Source organism: Carlito syrichta, unplaced genomic scaffold (assembly GCF_000164805.1).
Source record: "Carlito syrichta isolate Samal-C Ts95f unplaced genomic scaffold, Tarsius_syrichta-2.0.1 Scaffold309764, whole genome shotgun sequence".
Taxonomy (NCBI): Eukaryota; Metazoa; Chordata; class Mammalia; order Primates; family Tarsiidae; genus Carlito; species Carlito syrichta.
The window spans coordinates 194,432-207,537 of NW_007253860.1; the positions used below are offsets into that span (position 1 = coordinate 194,432).

The following is a 13,106-nucleotide window of genomic DNA, read 5'->3' on the forward strand; positions in this document are numbered from 1 at the left end:
GTCGAAGCTGTGGTGGCTGGGAGCGGCCACTGCACTCCAGTCTGGGCGACAGAGTGAGACTCCAACTCAAAAAAATAAATAAAAATAAAGCACATAACACTTTGTCTGGTATAGACAAAACATGCAATTAATGTAGTTACTACCTAAATGTATTTGTCGCTGTGAAAACAGACATTTTACCTTTCACAGTTCCTTCCTCAAGGTTAAGCACCACCTTCTCTCAGACATAATATGATTTAAAAACACACAGATCATTTATTAAACTGAGTATCACAGAACAAGTAATAGATGCTACAATGATAATAGCCTACATGGGTGTTCCCCTGTACTTCGTCCTAGCTTCTCTATGCTTACTGCCCAGTGAATTCTGGAGTCACATAAGTAGCTATAATAGCCCTGAAAAGGGAGTGGACAAGAAGTGACTGAAATGGGAATGGAAAGATATTACGATCCAAGAATTCAGCAATCTTTAGATAATTTAAATTTAACTTCAGTTGCTAGAGACTTCCTATTTACTCATGGATAGAAACCTGAAAATGAATAAAATATGCAAATAGAACTTTCCTCTTGCCATAAAACTTGCATGTTTTCCATGTCTTTTAGCTATTTTAATTATACAAAAAACACAGTATTGTAAGATATACAGATTAGTAAAATGAGAAAAACTAAAATCACTCATTTTTAATAATATAATATAATATAATATAATATAATATAATATAATATAATATAATATAATATAATATAATATATGGCTTCAGAATTTATTCTTTTAGCCCAACAATATTTTATAAATACCATTTCAGTCAGAAAATAAACATATTTTACATTAACTTGTATAATTATATTTCAATGTATTGATGACCATCCTTCATATCATCAGTTTTTACAATCAAAACCAATGGCAAGATAAATAACCATATGATAGATGTCAGGGTTATTCAGTTTAAGTAAGAAATTGGTTGTGTGTGTTGATTTATTTCTTTTACAGACTAGAAGGAAATAATGAAAGCCCTCCTAACCCTGCCTTCACATGACTGGTTCCTTTTTATTCAGGTCTGAAGTTTCGTCTCCCCAAAGAGAACTATCCTGACCATCCTACCTAGCAGCATGTGAGTAGTGCCACTCTATATCATATTTTCACTTTTCCCCTATTTTAATAACCCCTAATCACCATTGTCTGCACATGCACACACACACATACATATATACACAATTTATACTCCACCTTTCATCTCTATACTTCCTCACATGTGCACAGAAACACACACATAAGTGTCCTGTAAACAAGAATCTTTTCTGTCTTTTTCATGACTGCTTCCTTATAGCCTTGAAGAACTCCTGAAATAACACAGGAAAATTCAGTAAATAATTGTTGAGTAAATACATATGTTTTTTTGGGGGGGAAGGAACATTTGACAAGCAGTAGTGAACTTTCCTGGAAGAAAACTCTGCAGAGGCATTTGAATTTAGACAACTTCATCACATAAAGAAATTAACTAGATTGTTCTAACAGGAAGGGTACAAACACTTCAAGCTTTACATTTAAAAAATTTTTTTTAATTTATGTTTTAATTGGAGATGGGATAGGGAGAGATTTGTTAAAGAACACAACATTACAGCTAGATAGGAGAAGCAAGTTCCAGGATTTTATCACACCGTAGGATAAAGCAGGATTTATATTTAAATAGAAAATCACACAGGGCATATGCCAACTCACCTCTGCTGCCTTCCCCAAGACTGGGAAACAGAACAGATGTTATGGGTTCTAGAGAGGCAAAGCCCAGAACCTGCCCAAACACAGTGGCCTTGAGGTGGAAGATCCTCATACTGGAATTGTGTTGGTGCCTGTGTGGACTGAGCACTCAGTTCTGACCCTTGGGAGCTTTTTGAAGACCCTCTTGAACAAGTTGACCTAAAGGAACTGACTGACCACTTGGCTGCCATCCAAACGAATGACACAGTCAAGACTTTTTATAAGCCAAATGAGTAGCCAGAGCCCAACTGACTGATTGGATTGGTCACCAAACTTGGCTTAGGGGGCCTCAATCTAGACCTAACATGACTTAAACACACACACACACACCATTTATTAAACTGAGTATCACATAACAAGTAATAGATGCTACAATAATAATAGCCCACATGGGTGTTCCCCCGTGCTTCATCCTAGCTTCTCTCTACTTACTGTCCAGTGAATTCTGGAGTCACATAAGTAGCTATAATAGCCCTGAAAAGGGAGTGGACAAGAAGTAACTGAAATGTGAACAGAAAGATATTATAATCCAAGAATCCAGAAAACTTTAGATAATTTAAATTTAGCTCCAATTGCTAAAGACTTCCTATTCACCCATGGTAGAAACCTGAAAATGAATAAAATATGCAAATAGAACTTTCCTCTTGCCATAAAACTTGCATGCTTTCCATGTCTTCAAGGGAAAGGAGTGGCTGGACAGGGAGGAGGAGGGAGCAGGGGTGGGGGGAGGCAGAATGGGCTATTCCATTTAGCTGGTCAGCCTTGACTAGTTCATGGTCTACACCTCTGTCTCATAATTCAGAAGATTTTTCTGGATCACACAGGACACTCCCTTCACTCTCTAGATTCAGTGATTCCCATGATGAGATATTCAAGAAAACAATTCCTTCTTGGATACTGAGACATTGCGCCTTGGGGGAGATATGCACCTTAGGGGAAAAAAAATGAACGATGAAAGAAGCTGGGGATTTGGGGGGAATACAGAGTAGAAGCTGACTATCTGGTGAAGGTTGATTAGAAGATACTGGGGCCCAAGGAGGAGCTGAATAAGAGCTGAGGAGAAAGACCTGATCTTGCAGGATTAGGAAAGGAAAGTGTTTTTAAACATAGTGATTTTGAATCTGAAAAAAAATCTATTTCTCAGACTACTGGGAGGCCTGAAAGGCTCTGCTGTGTAGCAACATAAAAGGGAATGAACTTAATTTGAACAGATGAAGGTTCTGGCATCACCTCTCCACTCTTTAATCAAGTGAACCTGGAGAAGTCACTTAACCTCTGAACTTTAGATTCTTCCTCTGTAAAAAGGAGACAACAGTATCTGTTGCTCACTGCCTTGATGAGGGTGCATCAGGATCAACTAAGAGGAAAGGAAGCAGATTGCTCTATGCTAGAGCATGCAGATAGAGTCGGACTGTTGTGCTTAAATTTCATCTTCACACCTTACTGGCTATGTGATCTTAAGCAAATGATTTCACCTGTAGAAAGCTTATGTATGTGATCATCTGCAAAATGGGCAGTAACCCCCTAGGTTACTGTGATGATAAAATTTGTAAAATCCATGAAAGATATACACAATGTTTAGTGTACAGTAAGCACATAGAAACTGTTCACTATTACAGTAATTGAAAAACAATGACTTGATATGCTAAGCATTAAATAGGGGCCAGGGGGATCTCTTGGCAAAATAGACAAAGTAATTCAAAGTTCAGGATGAACAGTCTTGGTACTGAACTATGAACTATGAATTACTTTGTCTATTTCTCTAAGACATGAGACTGTGCTGTGAACATGATAGCTTATACAAAGTCTAATCTTCAAGCTTTAGATACAGAAAATTATCATGTTTTGGGGTATCCTCTTTTAAACAGAGAGTTAGAGCCAGAAGTACCAATCCAAAAATTGATTTTTCCCATCATCCACCAAGGATCATCTACCTGCAGGGAATCTGTCCAGTGCACACTGCTATCTACAGATGCTAGACAAGAGTCTCTCCTTGTCTTCTAAAGAGTTCTATAAAGACCCTACAATAAGGGAACAAAACAATACAGCATGTTTAGTGACAATACCGGAAAAGCACCTATTATTAAGATTCCACAGCCTGGCTGCCTTAGACCTGGTCAGTTCCCTATGAGCAGAGAGGTGTTCCATCTACGTGTCAATCATGACCTAGATGGGTCTGGGGTAATGGCAAGGAAAAGTTCTAACACAAGGTGCTGGGTGAAATATTAATTCAATCTTCTATTTTTGCCAGGAAGGAATGTGCCAGAAGAGATCTGGATATACAGTTTGTCCTCTGGGGACCTCTGGCTTAATCTTCAAAAAACTTTCTTTTAGACACCACCTGCATTGATTCCCACAATTCACAACACTCTCCATGGCTTTCTGTGGCCTTGCAGCCAACTCTTCCATTTTTAGATCTGTATTTTGGAAGAAAGAATCCTTCTGAATCTCAGTCTCTTCCTTTATAAACAGAAATAATTTCATTCTGCATAGCTCACAATTAGCAGGCTTGTGAGAAGTTAAACTGTGAAACTCAGCACAAATGAAAAGCAGTGTGCCACTGTTGCTCACAGGAAAGCTTCTGAAAAGCTATCAGGCACCACACACATACAGCTGAATTCCCACTTAGTATAAGTCCAGCCAAGATTAGAGGGGGTGCGGGGTGGAGAGGGAGAGCTCCGATGGTTGGTCTCCTGGCTGTGGAGAAGCTGGCTTGGCACCATGTCAGGAACTAGACCAGCAGGTACTCCATGCTTCCTTCTTAACCCCATGAACCTCACTTTGACATCCATCCTAGTTTTCTTTTACTGCCTTCCTCTAGTCAGCTTGCCATCTCCAATTCCACCACCATATTTCTGAGATTTTCTCACTTTACTCCCCATCTCCAGAACTTTCCCTTCTCGTCTACCTTTCAGAGCATTCAAACATGGAATTTGCTCACCCCTACCCTTCACTATCCCTGAGCTCAGAGTTGCTGAGGAGGAGATGCATCCTCATAAGAGGCTTCTCCTTAGACCAGAATGAAGAGTTAGCAATAATGATAATAACAACAATAAATTTCCTCCAACTGGCTCAGATCATTAGACTCAGGCACACATATTATCTCTACCTCTGGTCTTTCTGGCCTGGTTGTGCCTCAATAAATTACAGTGCTGTGTCTTGGTGGCTATGTCACGTCCTAAACTGAAATCCTCTCTAAGAAGATTCACTCTGAGCCCAGTATATCTCACTGCATCTAAAAGAGAAAATTCCAGACCCTCCTTCCACGTCTTTGATATCAAACCCAATACACGACCACTTTATTATGGCTAACCTATCTACCTACTGCTGACTCTAACAGCCTAGAGTTTCTGGCCTAAACTCTAATGTCTGATCTGAGGCACAAAATTCTAGTTCAGGCTGTCAGTCCCTGGCAGGTGGGGTCAGTTTTCATCACCTTGCGTGCAGATTTCCAAGATAACTGTGAGACTGCTTAAAGAGAATTCATTACAGGACACACATGAGAGAGAAAAATGTCCTGACTTTGAGGAAGAGGAGGAATGTGGTATTGAGCTTCCTCAAATGTTTTGGGAAAACTTCAACCTAACCCTCATCTCCTCCTGCTTTGAAACACTCCCCATCCATAAGCCTTGGTAGGAAAGACAGCCAGCTGGAAGCCCAGACTCCCAAGGTTTGTTTGATGTGTCTCCATTCTCATTACCTCTTAATGTTGGAATTTTGGTTCCCCAAAGCCTTGGATTTGACCTTCCTGCCCAGTTTAGACTGCAGAGAAGGATCTTCATGCTCATTATGAGCCTTAGATAAGATTTTCTTCTATGGGGGCTCCAGGGTACCAAAAAGCCAAGATTGCCACCAATACCAGCCCTTCCTTAAAGTAAGTTAAGTGAATCCCCAATAAGTCAGAGGAGTTCTAAAAGCCCAGGCCATTCTCTCTCATCCTGACCCTCATCTCCTCAGCCTAAGAAAGGCCAGCTGTGCTATGGCTTGGCTTCTGGTTTCCCCATCCCAGCATCCTTTCAGAAAACAGCCGGTTTCCCTCTCGAGCTTCACAAGGTAAGTTTCCTTATCACCTGTGAATCACAAATTCACAGTGCAGCCAAACATAGCAGAGCTGATGCAAGACCCTGGGAAGGGGAAAGCTGCAGGTGTGTTTGTGCTGGGAGGAGCAGTGACCCTCCACCCCACAGACACCTCTTCTCCCTCACCTCGGGAGGTATAAAGATGGTTTTCCACCACTGACTCGATCACACTTCCAGCGCCATGAATTCACTCCTGATCCTCGCCTTGGTGGGAGCCGCTGGTGAGTTCCAGGCCTGCCTCTGGCCCCACCCACCCCCTTCCCTGGCAGACATGCGCCCTTACTGCCTTGCTGCCTCTCCTATTTGACCTGGGTTCTGATATTCTATTTCTCTGGTCTAACATCCTTCCTTCCCATCCTCCTTGAGCTCTCTTTAAGCCTCCCTTCTGTACCCCCTCTCTCCCCTCTTCATTCCCACCACCGTCATCCACCCATACTGGTGCTGTGATCAGAGAAGTTAGGAAATGAGGCCAAGTGGGGCTGGCCCATGAAATGCAGCAGCAGGCTCTAGGCTTGGCTCTGACAGCTCAGGGATAACTGCTGTAGCTGCTCTTAACCCTGAATACACCTCAGGAGTTTGAAAAAATACTCATGTCAAAGACTTACCCTAAAAATTCTGACTTCATTTATCTGGGGTGCAGCCTGTGTGGTGTTGTTGTTTTGTTTTGTTTTGTTTTCTCTGTTGGAGTCTCTCTTTGTTGCCCCGGCTAGAGTGCAGTGGCATCATCACAGTGACTGCAACCTCGACATCCTGGGCTCAGGTGATCCTTCCACCTCAGCCTCCTGAGTAACTGGAACTACGGGCATGCTCCACTGTGCCCAGCTAATTGTTTAATTTTGTGTAGAGATGAGATCTCAGCATGTTGTCCAGGCTGTCTTGAAATTTGGGGCTCAGTCAATTTTCTCGCCTCAGTCTCTCAAAGTGCTGGGATTATAGGTGTAAGTCACCATGCCTGGCCTATGCAGTATTGTTTTGTTGGGTTTTTTTAAATCTTCCCAGGTGATTTTAACATCTTCAGGTATGCAGCCAAGGTTAAGAATCACTATTCTATTAATAGGCTAATACTTTTGTCCCACCTAAGTGGGTCTGGGGGCTACCCTCCACTCTGGCCTTGCTGAGCTACAGGAGAAGCTAAGTATGGCAAGGAGATTTTCCTAGCTAGGCCAAACCACCCTGACAATCCATTCTCAAATAGCTATGGGGAACAGCCCAGTGAGAATAAGAGAGAGAAGCACCCAGTGGTTGGGACAAACACATTCCAACTCCCATCCCACTGAGAGCATGTGAGGGCATTCCTTGTGTCCTCACCCTGGGGCTCCCAGGAGAGGTCTGACCCCATGCAGGGCACCTGGCTATGTGTCCTGCAGACACACAGAACCTCAGGGACCACATCCAGTGATGCCCACTGGGGACTGCAGGGTTTCCTCCCTTGTCTAGCATCATGGAGCTTGTCAACGAACCCCAATTATCATGAACCAGCCCCAGAGCAGAGAGCTCCACCCCCGACATGCTGCTGACTTGGCTTCTTTCTTCCCGTCTCCACTCAAGTTGCTTTCCCCTTTGACGAAGATGACAAGATCGTCGGGGGCTACACCTGTGAGGAGAATTCCGTACCCTACCAGGTGTCCCTGAACTCTGGCTACCACTTCTGTGGTGGTTCCCTCATCAATGACCAGTGGGTGGTGTCAGCAGCTCACTGCTACAAGTCGTAAGTGCTGGACCCCTGATTGCAAAGCTCACAGCCTAGGCTCCCTCGGAGGGCTTGGGCTCAACCCAGGGGAGTGCTGAGACTAAGATGGATGGGAAAGGTGATGGAGAAGAGAAAATGCTGAGGGTAGCAGACTCGCAGGAACTGAGGGTGAAGAGGGCACACAGTGGGTACCTCTTCCACCCAAATCCATAGCACAGCAAGCACTGTGCTCATATAAACATGGAGGGATGGCCTGGGTTGATAAGGACCAGTGAGAAAGGCATGCAAGGATCTCACACAAATGCCTTTTGCCAGTCAGCTACACATTAGAACCTAAGAAAGTTAGCAAAAATACTGGTGCCTGGCTCCTATTCCAGGGTAATTAACTTAGAATTTTTCAGGAGAAGAGATGTGAATATTGGTGAGTTTTTAACACTACCTCTGGTAACTCTACTGTATAGACGGGACTGAGAGCCACTTTCCACACCAAAAATTCTCAAAGCCAAGTGTGCATTAGAGCAACCTGGAGAGCTTGTTAAGGCACGTATTTGCGAGTCCCATCCCCAAGGTTCTAATGCATTAGGTCTGGGATAGAGACAAAGAAATTTTCTTTCTTTCTTTCTTTCTTTCTTTCTTTCTTTCTTTCTTTCTTTCTTTCTTTCTTTCTTTCTTTCTTTCTTCTTCTTTCTCTCTCTCTCTCTCTCTCTCTCTCTCTCTCTCTCTCTCTCTCTCTCTTTCTTTCTTTCTTGTCAGAGTCTCACTCTGTTGCCCAGGCTACAGAGAAGGATCTTCATGCTCATTATGAGCCTTAGATAACACTTCTTTCCTTCTATGGGGGCTCCAGGATTCCAAAAAGCCAAGATTGTTTGGCACGCTCCTGGCCACCACAGCCTTGAACTGCTGGACTCAGGCGATCCTTCTGCCTTAGCCTTCTAAGTAGCTCAAACTACAGACATGCGCCATCATGCCTGGCTAATTTTTCTTGATTTATTGTAGAGATGAGATCTTGCCAAGTTGCTCAGACTGGTCTCGAATTCGTGGGTTCAGGCAATCCTTTTACCTCGATCTTCCAAAGTGCTGGGATTATAGGCATGAGCCACCACACCCTGCCAAGAATTTATATTTCTAACAAGTTACCGAGTAATGCTGGTGCTGCATGTCCTGGAGCCACACTTTGAGAGCCACTGGATTAAGTCACACAGAAGGATGGTGCTTACTGGCAAAGGAGGGAGAGAGGGAGGGACAGTCACTGTGTGTAGTTAGCAAAGGAGGAGGAAGGCTGCTTGGAAGTCTTCCAGTAGCTCCTCTGTACCCAAAGTACTGGATGCATGTGGGGGATGTGGGAAAGAAGGCTGAATAGGCAAGTTGAGGAGGGGTCCCCAGGGGCATCCCTTTGTCTCGTTCCCACCCCACTGCCCATCTCTGAAGCAGAAAGGTCATGGGTCTCGCCCCTGCACTGCCCACAACCCCTCTACTGCTTACCCCATGCCTCCAGAGTCACCCATGAGTGAGGAGCTTGAGGACCCTGGGAAAGTGGGGTGGGTGCCCAGGCTATGAAGAGAAACCCTTCATTGTGCTCCCCTGCCCATCAGCCGCATACAGGTGAGGCTGGGCGAGCACGACATCGAGGTCCTGGAGGGAAATGAGCAGTTCATCAACTCGGCCAAGGTCATCCGCCACCCTGGCTACAACAGCTGGACCCTGGACAATGACATCATGCTGATCAAGCTCTCCTCGCCTGCGGTCATCAACGCCCGGGTGTCTGCCATAGCTCTGCCCACTGACTGTGCACCTGCTGGCACCCAGTGCCTCATTTCGGGCTGGGGCAACACCCTGAGCAATGGTGGTAAGTGAGACCCTTTGCCCTCCTATTTTCCTGTCTTCACACTTTCACAAATGAAGCATGCCCTGAACTTGAACTCTGTTGCTTCCAGGCTGCAAGCACATTTCTAGTACCCACCAACACAAGGCTCTGTATTGGATACCAGTACAGAGATGCAAGGTTTCTAAGAGTTGCTTCCTAGAGTCAAGAGACAGGACGAATAGAGCACTTGCTATGATCATGTCCTGGAAGGGGTTCAGCAATGATCACTGTGGGAACTGAAAGCCATTGCTTTTTGTTAGGGTTTACATTCCCAGGGTCCTCTCCAGTGGCAGCCCTGTGTTCCGCACTAGCTTATTGTCCCCCATTTGGCCTGACCTACATTTCTGCTTTTCTTGATCTCTTCCTGCTCCTCAAAGTCAACTACCCAGACCTGCTGCAGTGCCTGAATGCACCCCTGCTCAGTCAGGCTGAGTGTGAAGCTTCCTACCCCGGGCAGATTACCGAGAACATGGTCTGCGCTGGCTTCCTTGAGGGAGGCAAGGATTCCTGCCAGGTGATTTGACCCCTTCCCATCCTGAGACCACTGCCCACACCCAGGCCCCATCTGGGAGTGGGATTTGAATGCCTAAGGTTGTGGGATTGAAAAGCCTCCATGCAGGGGCCCTGTGAAGTGAGAAAGGGTGGCTGGGCTGCATGTCGTCTCCTTAGTAAGAACAGAGAGTGGGCGACCATGAGCAGGATATGGAGCCATACAGCTGGCTGGAAAGAGGTCTTTTAAGGTTCAGAGGAAATGGAGCTATGTTCCTTCTCCATCTCCCTCCTTATACAACCTGCCCGTCCTTCTCCCCAGGGTGACTCTGGCGGCCCCGTGGTCTGCAATGGAGAACTCCAGGGAGTCGTCTCCTGGGGCTATGGCTGTGCCCAGAAGAACAAGCCTGGAGTCTACACCAAGGTGTGCAACTTCGTGAACTGGATTGAGGAAACCATAGCCGCCAACAACTAAAGACTCACTCCCCCAGCTCCTCTGTGGTCACTATGCCAATAAAGCAGTGACTTTGCTCTCACTGCTGTTGTCTGTGCTTGCTTCTTCCAGTTCCCTCACTCTGGAAAACCTCTTCCAATATGAGGTTAGACAGGGCGCTCCCTCTTACACATGAATGAACTCCCAGTTCCCAAAATATGTGCCATGGTATACGAGATTAATAATAAGATACAAAGAGATGGAATTCAAAATAATAATGATAATAAAAAGAAGAGGGCAAGGGAGACTGTTTTCTAGAGAAAAAATACATTTCAGAAAGGTGGCCGTAAGGTTTCTTGAGCTCTCTTGACCTTGGCACTTCCATGGGTTTTGAATGTGCTAATGTGTGCACATACTGGTGTGGTTTGTACCAACTTATGACACCATTGACTACATGGGGTCCTCTTTGTACCCAGAGCAAACACATGGAGGGAGACCCCAGCACTGATTGCCTTGGCAGCCTCTGAGTTCCCTTTCTCATATGCTCTTGCTAACCCAGTTTGTTCTCCTACCTAGCAGCAGATGCTTACTTAGAGAGGTCCTACCGAGAGAAGATCCTATTTTTAAGAAGTCCTACTGAAAGAAGGTTCCACTTAGACAAGGTCCTATTAGGAGGTTTTACTTCCAGAAAGTTTGACTCATAGAAGATCCTAATTAGAGAAGGTCCGACTGAGAGAAAGTCCCACTTAGAGACAGCCCCACAGACCCTGTTCCAACAACCTGCTCGTGTGTCTGAAGGGAAGAAGAAAAAACCTCAGGTCTCCATACCTCATGCTCCCGAGTAGTCTGCCTTCTTTTCATCCCACACAATCATGCCAATATGTATACCCATCCCTAGAGCTCTACAGACATTTCACATCTAGTTTTCTTTCCACTCTGGAGTGATTATTACTCCAGCGGCACAGATAAGAAAGCAGGTTCAAAGGAGCTTGTTAGTTTACCCACATTTCACACCCAGCAGATGGTAGATCTGGGCTTTGACTCCTTGTTTGCCTGGCTCTAAAGCCTGTGCTGTACCTACCCCGCTGCTCATCCTGCTACAACTATGGTCTGAGGCGAGAACAAGTCCATCAACTCTGATTTACAACGTCTCTCCAGCACACTGTTCCCAACACCTCCTCCCTGCACCTTCTGGGGGGGGGCTTCTCCCACCTGTTTCTTTCCAGATGGCATGACTGATCTTAGGGAGCCTCATCCCATTGCATCTTTCCTGACCTCCCACAGCATTCAAAGTGGGATCCAGGCTCTTCCTGGAAATGGAGGGGTCCCCTTGCTCTGCCTCTACCTACACGTCCTATCTCATGCCTCTCCACTCCTTTCCTCTCCTCCACTGCTCAGAAGTCCTTGCAGTCCTTCCAAGGAGCCACATACCTCTGGCCTCTACTTCTGGACACTCTGGTGCCCTCACACTGATGCTCTTCCCAACCTCCCTTTCACCCTCTTCAGAAAATCTTCCCTGGCTCTTCCTCCTCCCTGCATGCCTGTGCTGGTCCTACTGACCCTCAGGTCTGAGACAAGAGAGTCCTCCTTAGTTCTGGCATGATCCTGCTCTGGCTTTTTAGGAATGATGGTGTGTCCATCCTGGCCTCCGACTGGGAGCTCCTTGAGGAAGGAAATCTTATATTCCTCATCCTGGTTCCTCCAGAGATTAAGCAAAGCCTGGAAATAATAAGCACTCAGTGATTGAAGGAGTCAAATGTGAAGTAGGAATGAAGAGAAACGTGCTGAGAAAATAAAGAACTTTCCAGAAGAATGGTTCTCAAAGAGCAGTCCCTGGACAGGTGGTACCAGAACCACTTGGGAATTTAGGAGAAATGCAAATGCTGGGCTCTACCCCAGACCTACTGAGTCAGAAATTCTGGGACAGGACCCAGCAAGCTGCATTTCAACATGTCTTCCAGGTCTTCTGATACACACCGCAGCTTGAGAACCATCGTGGTAGAGATGGCCCAAGGCTAATAACTCTGTGAAAATAATAGACACTAACATTTTGACTAATTCTGTTGAGGAATCATGATACATTTTTACATATACTATCTTATGGAGTTCTCACAGCCACCCCATCAAGTAAGTATTGCTATCATCATCATCATCGTCATTATTATTCTTCCCATTTTACAGATAAGGAGACAGAGAGTTTGGTTGAGTAACCTGTCCAAGGTTTCAAAGCCATGAGCAGAGAGCCTGGGAGGAGCCCTGGACAGGCTAGCTCCAGGAGGCGGGCTCCACTGAGGGGCAGGGGCTCAGCCAGGCGTTGTGGCACCTACGGGAGCCCGAGAATTTAAGGGAGGTATCTTGGGTGGTGGTTTCAGCTCTGCCTCTTCATCACTGGGCAACTCTTTCGTCTCTTCCAGTTTCACTTCCTCAACTGAAAACATTGAGAGAGAAAATGTAGGTTGAAATGTCAATTGACATCCTTGACAGGTTTCAAAAACTTAACATGTATCAAATGTCCTTTGCGTGTCTCCCTATCTCTCACCCAGCCCCCACACACACCTTGAGAAAAGCACAAGCTAACCGGGTCTCCCCTCCTCACCCCACCGACGCTGGGCGTTCTTCTCACCCCCTCAGGCAGCCAAACTCAGATTGCAGGGACTTGGGTCTAAAAACTAAGGAAAGGCTGCCCTCTGCTGCTTACATGGATGAATGACCCCAATTTGATACTTGCCTAGCTAATTCTATGCTCCTTTTAATAAAGAAAATTCTGCCTGTGTGTTTGGACCTGCTGTCCAGAG

The 13,106-nt window shown here is 45.4% G+C and overlaps 2 protein-coding genes across 2 annotated transcripts in view; both read left to right on the plus strand.

Moving 5' to 3' along the window:
- LOC103270208 (immunoglobulin delta heavy chain-like) overlaps positions 1–13,106 on the plus strand; it is a 36,944-nt gene that overhangs the window by 4,638 nt on the left and 19,200 nt on the right. The gene's annotated exons all lie outside the window — the stretch shown is intronic.
- PRSS2 (protease, serine 2) lies at positions 6,009–10,415 on the plus strand. Its single transcript, XM_008067747.2, has 5 exons — positions 6,009–6,056; positions 7,384–7,543; positions 9,118–9,371; positions 9,767–9,903; positions 10,201–10,415. Exons 1-5 carry the CDS (start codon positions 6,017–6,019, stop codon positions 10,351–10,353), a joined length of 744 nt encoding a protein of 247 aa, XP_008065938.1. The 5' UTR covers positions 6,009–6,016; the 3' UTR covers positions 10,354–10,415.

What these genes read in the sequence shown, in the direction of transcription:
- PRSS2 (XM_008067747.2), top strand. Translation starts at nt 6,017, where the DNA reads ATGAATTCACTCCTGATCCTCGCCTTGGTGGGAGCCGCTG. An exon ending in CGCCTTGGTGGGAGCCGCTG is followed by an intron (nt 6,057 to 7,383) that starts GTGAGTTCCAGG and finishes TCTCCACTCAAG; the next exon opens with TTGCTTTCCCCTTTGACGAA. An exon ending in GCAGCTCACTGCTACAAGTC is followed by an intron (nt 7,544 to 9,117) that starts GTAAGTGCTGGA and finishes CCTGCCCATCAG; the next exon opens with CCGCATACAGGTGAGGCTGG.